Source organism: Pseudomicrostroma glucosiphilum, assembly GCF_003144135.1.
Source record: "Pseudomicrostroma glucosiphilum strain MCA 4718 unplaced genomic scaffold BCV69scaffold_3, whole genome shotgun sequence".
Lineage (NCBI taxonomy): Eukaryota > Fungi > Basidiomycota > Exobasidiomycetes > Microstromatales > Microstromataceae > Microstroma > Microstroma glucosiphilum.
The window spans coordinates 902,587-910,233 of record NW_020289915.1 but is presented as its reverse complement, the minus strand read 5'-3'; the positions used below and the strand labels follow the sequence as shown (position 1 = coordinate 910,233).

Sequence of the window (7,647 nt, the reverse complement as noted above, 5' to 3'; positions counted from 1 at the left end):
CACACACACACACACACACACACACACACACACACACACACACACACACACACACACACACACACACACACACACACACACACACACACACACACATTCCTTTCTCTCTTCATGAGGACATGTTGTCATACTAGCTAGCTGTACAATTCCAGAAAGAAGATCTAGCCACATCACTCCACATCACGTCGCGTGAACGACTGCATCTACATCGGCATCGCATCGAGAGCTGGATCACAGCCCTCCTGTTCACAACTTGGGAGCACCACCGTCTCCAGTCCTCTTGACGACGGCCTTGATCAAGCCACTAGGGTCCGCCTGTGGATGGAACACCTCCGCCGTCGTCTCCGTGAGGTTATCCAGCTTAGCCCAGTCCAGATTGATGGGTACATAGTGCTTATTAGGCAGTGCATACCCTACATCCACCAGCGCGTCCGTCGTAGGTGCATCTCCTAGAATCTCAGTGCACATGAGGTACAATGTTGCTTGTACAGAGGCGGATTCGTGTGTTGCAAAGACGCGGAGCGTGTGTTTGCGCACACAGGAGGAGATGGCGTTGAAGTCTGGGAGGGTGGGGGAGGAGAGGTACTCCGACAGAGAGCCGGTAGGGAGGGCGAAGTTGTCTTGGAAGGTGGGGTGGGCGAGTGGTGTGGTGTAAGCACAAGTGGGGACAAGACAAAGATGCTGATCTTCTCATCCTCTTTGGTTCTACTCACATTGACACTCGACACTGGTGCTGAAGATACGATCATTGACTGCCTTGAGCGTGGTGAATTCGTCCCTCCAGAAGGAGTGGAAAGCACTTCCCGAGCTCTTGAGCACAAGGAGGTCCTTCATTCCACCTTTGAGCTGTGTGCAGACAACAGCGTCCTGTCCATTAACTCTAGCCTTCTCCGTCTGTACGAATACTGTCCTCTTCTCATCTCCATCTCGCACAAAGGCATGCGGATGAGGACCATCATCGAGCTCGATCCTAGACCACTTTTGTGCAATTACATCAATGGTGCATTTGGTCACATGGTCATACCTCTTTACGAAGTGATTTCCCAGCTCTAGTGCAAATTTTTCTGGACAGAGGACAGAAGGTCCGTCCAGGGTCTTTGCAAAGTAGTGGATCGTGTTCTTCTGCGTGTCGGTGGGGACGACGAGGGTGTTATCACCCTCGGTGTAAGAGGTATCGAGGGTGGGACCAGTGAGGAGGGACTGGACGGTGTACTCGATGACGTCCTGTTTCTTTGGATTGGAGGGATCGCGGACTACTCGGAGCAGACGGACGAGGGACTTGCCGTAGGAGAAGGAATCGAGGGCAAAGGCTGACGAGGAAGAGGACGAGGAAGTCATGGCGAGTAGGGCTGGCTAGGTGTGAGTGGGTAAGAGGGAATGATGCGAAGCTGTGGGTGCGTCGTTGATACGAGTGCTGATTGTGCAAGTGCGGGACAGGCAAGTCAGAAGCGAGGTGGGATGGTTTATCGATCGGGGCCAGGATTGCTGCGAGCAAACGACTTAAAGTGCTTGCCATCTTTATCTCCTCGCAGCACGCCCGGGTGGTCAATGCACTTTCCCAAGTTCCCGCGTTCACGGCATCCCGCGGCCCGGGCCAGGGGCTCAGCTCCGCGCTCCCCATTCACACACACAATCAGGGAAGGAGGAGGGGTGAGCAGTAGCTACAGACGATGGCAATGCAGCGAAAAGGTGTTCTAATGTGTCAATTACAGCACACGTGTAACTCTCTTTTTACAGCTTCCCCTTGGTCGCTCCCTCGTCCTTGGGTGCCTCTTCTTCGCACACCTTCCTCATAAACCTCAATGCCTCTACAATCTGCTTTGCAAACTCCGTCGTGCTCGTAGCCTTGCCCGAGTGCTTTGACTCGATTCCAAACTTGAGCAGCGAGGCACCAGCCAGGTAGTTAATTCCGTAGCCGTCCTCGTACCCAGCACCGAAGCCCGTGCCGGCAAAGCGGTCACCTGCGCTTAGTCCACTCGTGCTGAGTTTCCATGTCTGGCTCTCGGCGAAGAGGGGATCCTGCAGCAGCTGAGGCACCTCTCCGTCCAGCTCTGCGTTGTACACCAGCCTCAGGCCAGTGAGATGACGGTCCACTCCTGAGCCCATCGAGCTAGCTCGCGTCTGTGCATTGTGAGCTGTAGCCGCCTTGGACAGAAGCGGGTAGATTTCCGATGTAGGCTTGCCCGTTCGCACTGCCTTGACAAACTCATAGGCTTCCGTAGAGAAGGAGCGGATGACGTCTGTGCGGCCGTGCTTGTAGATGCGCGTAGACGCAGTCTCGTACGTAGCCGTCTGTCGACCAGCGATGGTGGCATAAGCGAGCTGCAGCGCCATCTGGATGAAGGCGTCGGGAGATTGCTTGCCCACCTTCTTCATCCACTCTGCACCAAATTCGTCAAACCACAGGGTGCGAATGTCGGAGTTGGCAGCGATCTCCTTGGCCTTAGCCTCTGCCGAGGTGATGCTGGCTTGTGTCTGCTCGTCGACGACCCAAGACAGCTTCTTCCAGGTAGGCACGCTGCCCGCCTCTTCGCTCTGGCTGGATGGAGAAGGCAGAGGAGTGCCCGGCGCTGGGCACGGCTCGGCAGCGGCATAGTCGGCCACGATCGAAGGGATGAGAGCATCGCACGGGGAGTGCTCGCCCATCATACCTGCTCGACCATTGGGCTCCACTGTCACACTCAGAGCCTTGTCAAACCACCTGTTGTGGCCGGAACGACCTGCACCAGAGGTGTTGCGAGCATGGGCATCGACGGAAGCGGGAGAAGCTCGGTGCGGAGGGGCAGGGTGGCCCTTTGGTAGACCGAGGTTGGATGAGTCCAGACTGATGATGAATAGGGAGTCCTCGATAGAGCGCAGTGAGGCGACGTTGGTCTCAGAGCTGATGAGGAGATGCTCGCGAGCTTTCGCCCAAGTATCGCGATCATCGCTGGTCAAGACACCTACTCCCTCGCCGTCGGCTTGCTTTGCGTCGTTGACAATGTCCCACAGCGACTTCTCAATGTCTGCCAAGTTCTTCAAACTATTGTCCTTGTTGAGCACTTCCAGAGCGTAGAAGTTGTCTCGGACTGCCACAGTGATATGTCTTGCCTTGACGGGATGAGCAGGCTCTGTGTTCCAGTCATGTGGTAGCGCTGGAATTCTCGAGATGCCGAACAATCTGCGAGCGGGACGATTGAACCAGCGAGCTGTGGGCGTCAGCCATCGAGGAAAAGGGGAAGAGGGACCATCTATAGTGAGCTCTTTTCTCTCACCGTGTGTACTGATGCATGCAGAACGCACCCGCCCGCGACGCGTCTGGCATGATGTCCTCGCTAAAGAAGTGAAGCAAATGGCGTAAGAAGAGGTCAGGGATGTCAGCTCGGCTGAAGCAAAGTCGAATGCCTAAGCCTGAGGGCGTAGCTCACCCATCTAGCCTCTGCTTGAAGCTCAGGAATCTATGAATTAGCCATGTTGCTCTCCTGACTCCCCATTCGGCCTGATCCCACTGCTGCTTGCTACCAAGTCCAACGCCTTCGAGTCCAGCGACATCAAAGTCCTCCATCAGCGCCGGATCGGCTTCTGCGGAAGTGTCTTCCAGCTTAGCCAGGGGTGTACCAGGGTCGGCACGGAACATGAGCCACCAATTAGAGTTGACGAGCAGCGGGACACGCCACTCATGGTAAGCCTTGACAAGCCAATACCGATCGTCGAGCCAATTGTTGGGTGTTGTGCGATCCACGTCTACCAGACGATGTTGCAGCTGCTGCCCCAGCTTGCCCTGTGCCTTGAGCTCCTCTGCCCACTGCTTGCGCTTCTCCAGCTCTGCCTCGGCACTGCTACCCTTGAGCTCTCCCATTTCCTCTTTCTGCAGAAGAATAGGCTCGAGGGTCTTGAGGTACCGCTGAAGGGTGCCATCGAGGGGTGGAACTGGAAGGCGAGGCAGCTCCCGTTGCCGCGAGAACGTCTTCGGTTGTGTGGTACCGGGAGCTCCGCGGTATGGGGTGAGGGCGAACATGCTGCGTGTGCTAGAGGTGAAGGAGCGAGAGGAAGAGGAAGGGTGGAGACGAGGTGTGTATGATCTGGGTATCAGACGAGGCATGCTAAGGGCCGAGGCGGATCGCGGACGTGATGGTACAAGGAGAAGAAGTCGAGCGGGGAAGGCAGGGGTGAAGATGCGGGGAAGGCCAACGCCAACAGCCGGGCCGGTCAAGATGAAGCGCCGTCGTTGAAAGTGTTGTGCCTGACCCGATCCGATGGGCGGGCGGAGTTGGATTCTCCATGCCAGGGACGGCGGAAGCACGGATCAAATCGCAAGTCGCGGTTGTGATCAAGATAGGTGGATAAAGATAGAGGCATTCACCTTCGTCGCAGCACCCAATACGATTGAACACTCCGTTGCTGCTCCACCATGGCCACGCCTGCGAGCGAGAGGACTCCCCTCTTGAAGGGAGCCGGCCAGCAGGCGACTCCCGGCGGTGCCACAGGCGAGGGCTCCAATGGAGCGGCGAATGCGCCTGCAAACGACCAATCGCAGGCGGTGATAACGATGCCCCCGTACAAGACGCTGATCCCTGTGCTCACAGCGCTGTGGGTGCCGGTGTTCATCTCTTCACTCGACGGAACCATTGTGGCAACTCTGGTCGGCTCAATCTCATCGTCATTCAACGCATCCGAGCATGCGTCCTGGTTCGGCACGACCTACCTCCTGGCTCTCGTGTGCGTCAACCCTACCATGGGACGCATGGCCGATCTGTTTGGCACACGGATAAGCTCCCTCTTGAGCATCGCACTCTTCTCGGTCGGAACATTGACGTGTGCAACTGCTCCCGGACTCTCAATCTTCCTCATCGGTCGAGTGATCCAGGGTGCTGGGTCTGGAGGCCTGACCACTATCTCTAATATCCACATGTCCAAAATCATCCCTCTGAGGAACAGAGGCCTGTACCAAGGTCTGACCAACATCGTCTTCGGTCTCGGCAGTGGTAGCGGCGGGCCCGTAGGAGGCCTCGCAAATGACTCTGTGGGCTGGCGGGCAGCGTTCCTGATCCAGCTCCCGATTCTAGCCATCGCTGCTGTGCTATCCGTTTGGTACGTCCACGAGGTGCCTGCATTTCCCAATCCCAATCTGTCTCTGCCTCTTGGAGCCAAGATCAGGCGAATCGATTTCTTGGGATCGCTGTCCCTCGTCAGTTGTGCGACTCTTCTCCTCGTACCTCTCTCACTGGTCTCGGGCTCTGGCAGGTATTTCAGCGAACCTTTGATCTATGCTCAACTCTTAGGAGGCCTTCTCATGGGCATAGTCTTCCTCTGGATCGAGGCGCGTGTCGCTGCTTACCCAGTGCTACCTCTGGGCTTGCTCAGGGATCGTACGGGTGCTTCCTGCGCCATCACCAACTTCACCCTCAGCGTCACGACCTTTGCTACGCTCTTCACCTACCCAATCTACTTCCAGGTGGTGCGTCTGACCTCAGCCACCAATGCTGGACTACATCTCCTACCATACAGTGTTGCACTAGCAATGTCCTCTATGGCAGCTGGCTATTGGATGCGACATACAGGTAAGTCACATCTTGGTTTTGACTATTTGAAGGAAGGCCGCCATGTACTGACAAGATGCTAATCCCCCCACCCTGCTACCTTAGGCCGCTTCAAGAAGTACAATACCGTCATGTCCTTCATGCAGCTCCTTTCGGCTGCACTCATTGCCATGTTGAAACCGGCCTCGCCAGATTGGCTGACCTACCTTGTTCTCTTCCCGATGGGATGGGGAGGTGCAGGTGTGCTGGTCTGCAGCCTGATCGCCATTATCAACAAGGTTCCCAAGGAGCAGATGGCAGTTGCGACGGCGATGACCTACCTCTTCCGTACAACAGGCCAGGCACTGGGAGTGTCTCTCGGCGGCTTCGTGTTGCAGTCTACCCTAAAGCCCGAGCTGGACAGGCGATTGGGTGATGAGCACCTGGTAGAGGAGATTCGGCATGCCATTACCTTGGTCAAGAAGTTGCCGCCAGACGTCCGTGACCAGGTCGTAGAGGCCTTTTCAATCTCTGTCAGAAATGTCTTTCTGGTGCTATGCGGTGTCTCTGCAGTGACTGTGCTGGGCAGTCTGCTGATGGAGGACAGGGTTCTGCCGGACCATCAGAAGGGCAGCGCAGAATCCGACGAGGAGAGGCCAGGCGACGGCGAGCGTGAATCGTAACAATCTAGACTCTCATCATCTCAAAGCAATAGACGTCACATGTATCCCCCGGCTCCTTGAGCGCTGAACTGGAGTCCCCCGGAACGGAGAAGGCGCTGTACTCGACTGGACAGTGCGACTAATTAATTATGGAAGTTGTCGAGCGATGACGCGACGCTCCCCTCCACGCCGCGCCACTTTTCTGAGTCAGCCATGCGGGAATCAAAGGCAGAGGCGGAGACCAAGGGCGGAAAGTCGCACGGCGCCCCCGCATCGACGCACGAACCGACGAGCATCTACCGAGGCCAAGCGATGCGAGGCATCAAGTGAACCCCTTCGGATCGTCTTTCACCCTTTACCTTACTCTCTACCTCAATCTATTCAGAGGTTTACTAGCTATAGACACAAGTCTCGCCCTTCGATTCCACAAGCACCTCTGCCAAGACCAGAACCCAGACCGTACACAAGATGCCTTCTTCAAAGGGAGAACCCACCGACCGTGAGTTCGGAAGATCTGGTGGAGGCCGGTTGTGCTTCTTATTCCCACACCGACGGAGCCTAGCAGAGTGGCTATTTACTCTACCAAGACAAGACACTAACACTACTCTCGTCGCCCCTGTGTCCCTGACCCCTTGCCCTTGCTATATCCTTAGCCGAGCTCCGTGAGAAGATCAAGAACAAGATTCAGTCCGAGTCTGGCGGTGGTTGGGCAGCATGGAAGGCAGGTGAGTAAAGCGCGTTAAAATTGCCCTTTTCAGCCGCAAGGGGCGCCCCTGCTGACCCTGTCCACAAATTCCACTGCCTCACCACTCCCTCTGGCCCCACTAGCCAAGCTCGCAAAGGAGTACGAGGCCCAAGGTGGAGGCTACAAGCCTACTGCGGGTAAGTCTGAGCACATCAGGGCGGCACGCCCTGCCTCACTACCCGACCATTTTCTGACCTTTGCATCATTGATCCGCTCCTCTTTGTGTTTCATAGACAGCTCCAACAAGCCCAAGAAGGGTACCCCGGAGCCAAAGGAGGGCGTAGACAAAGCCGCCGGAGGAGCTGCTCAGACGAAGAAGCGCGAGAAGAAGGAGAAGGAGGCCAAGGAGGATGGTGCCAAGAAGGACGACGACAAGAAGACCAATGGCGAGAAGAAGGAGTCGACTACTGCTAACACTGGTGACAAGAGGAAGAAGGACGAGGAGAGTACCGAGGCTGCTGATGGAAAGAAGGCCAAGACGGATTCCACGAGCAAGGCAAAGGCTGCCCCTAAGAAGAAGGCTGAGAAGAAGGAGCCTACCAAGGGAGAGCGCAAGCAGCCTTCTCGTGGTGTCAAGAAGTAAAAGCCTCCAAGAGAATGGACCTTACCTTCTCTTCCCGATGCGACCCTTCCCCATCTTTTTGCTACTTCCCCTCTCTCCCTCCTCTCGACTGGGTATCGATATCGTTCGTCTATATCGACTCAACAATCGTCCGCAACGCAAGTGCACTCCAGTCTGGTT

The 7,647-nt window shown here is 56.1% G+C and overlaps 3 protein-coding genes across 3 annotated transcripts; 1 reads left to right on the top strand and 2 right to left on the bottom strand.

Moving 5' to 3' along the window:
* Positions 1 to 74: 74 nt before the first annotated feature.
* BCV69DRAFT_281420 (uricase) lies at positions 75 to 1,453 on the bottom strand. The gene is made up of 2 exons (XM_025491982.1): positions 714 to 1,453; positions 75 to 620 (listed from the first exon to the last, which is right to left on the bottom strand). Exons 1-2 carry the CDS (start codon positions 1,336 to 1,338, stop codon positions 247 to 249), a joined length of 999 nt encoding a protein of 332 aa, XP_025349587.1. The 5' UTR covers positions 1,339 to 1,453; the 3' UTR covers positions 75 to 246.
* Positions 1,454 to 1,674: 221 nt separating this feature from the next.
* BCV69DRAFT_281419 (acyltransferase ChoActase/COT/CPT) lies at positions 1,675 to 4,172 on the bottom strand. Its single transcript, XM_025491981.1, has 3 exons — positions 3,408 to 4,172; positions 3,255 to 3,314; positions 1,675 to 3,160 (listed from the first exon to the last, which is right to left on the bottom strand). Exons 1-3 carry the CDS (start codon positions 4,079 to 4,081, stop codon positions 1,732 to 1,734), a joined length of 2,163 nt encoding a protein of 720 aa, XP_025349586.1. The 5' UTR covers positions 4,082 to 4,172; the 3' UTR covers positions 1,675 to 1,731.
* A 53-nt stretch (positions 4,173 to 4,225) lies between these two features.
* BCV69DRAFT_143543 (MFS general substrate transporter) lies at positions 4,226 to 6,405 on the top strand. The gene is made up of 2 exons (XM_025489308.1): positions 4,226 to 5,540; positions 5,625 to 6,405. Exons 1-2 carry the CDS (start codon positions 4,391 to 4,393, stop codon positions 6,179 to 6,181), a joined length of 1,707 nt encoding a protein of 568 aa, XP_025349585.1. The 5' UTR covers positions 4,226 to 4,390; the 3' UTR covers positions 6,182 to 6,405.
* Positions 6,406 to 7,647: the final 1,242 nt, after the last annotated feature.

Excerpts from the sequence above, each read along its gene's own strand:
- BCV69DRAFT_281420 (XM_025491982.1), bottom strand. The coding sequence starts at position 1,338 with ATGACTTCCTCGTCCTCTTCCTCGTCAGCCTTTGCCCTCGATTCCTTC. Across the intron at positions 621-713 it reads CACCAGTGTCGAGTGTCAAT|ACAACTTCGCCCTCCCTACC; the intron begins GTGAGTAGAACC and ends CCACCTTCCAAG.
- BCV69DRAFT_281419 (XM_025491981.1), bottom strand. The coding sequence starts at position 4,081 with ATGCCTCGTCTGATACCCAGATCATACACACCTCGTCTCCACCCTTCC. Across the intron at positions 3,315-3,407 it reads TTCAAGCAGAGGCTAGATGG|CGAGGACATCATGCCAGACG; the intron begins GTGAGCTACGCC and ends TCACTTCTTTAG. Across the intron at positions 3,161-3,254 it reads TGCATGCATCAGTACACACG|ATTGTTCGGCATCTCGAGAA; the intron begins GTGAGAGAAAAG and ends TCCCGCTCGCAG.
- BCV69DRAFT_143543 (XM_025489308.1), top strand. The coding sequence starts at position 4,391 with ATGGCCACGCCTGCGAGCGAGAGGACTCCCCTCTTGAAGGGAGCCGGC. Across the intron at positions 5,541-5,624 it reads CTATTGGATGCGACATACAG|GCCGCTTCAAGAAGTACAAT; the intron begins GTAAGTCACATC and ends CTGCTACCTTAG.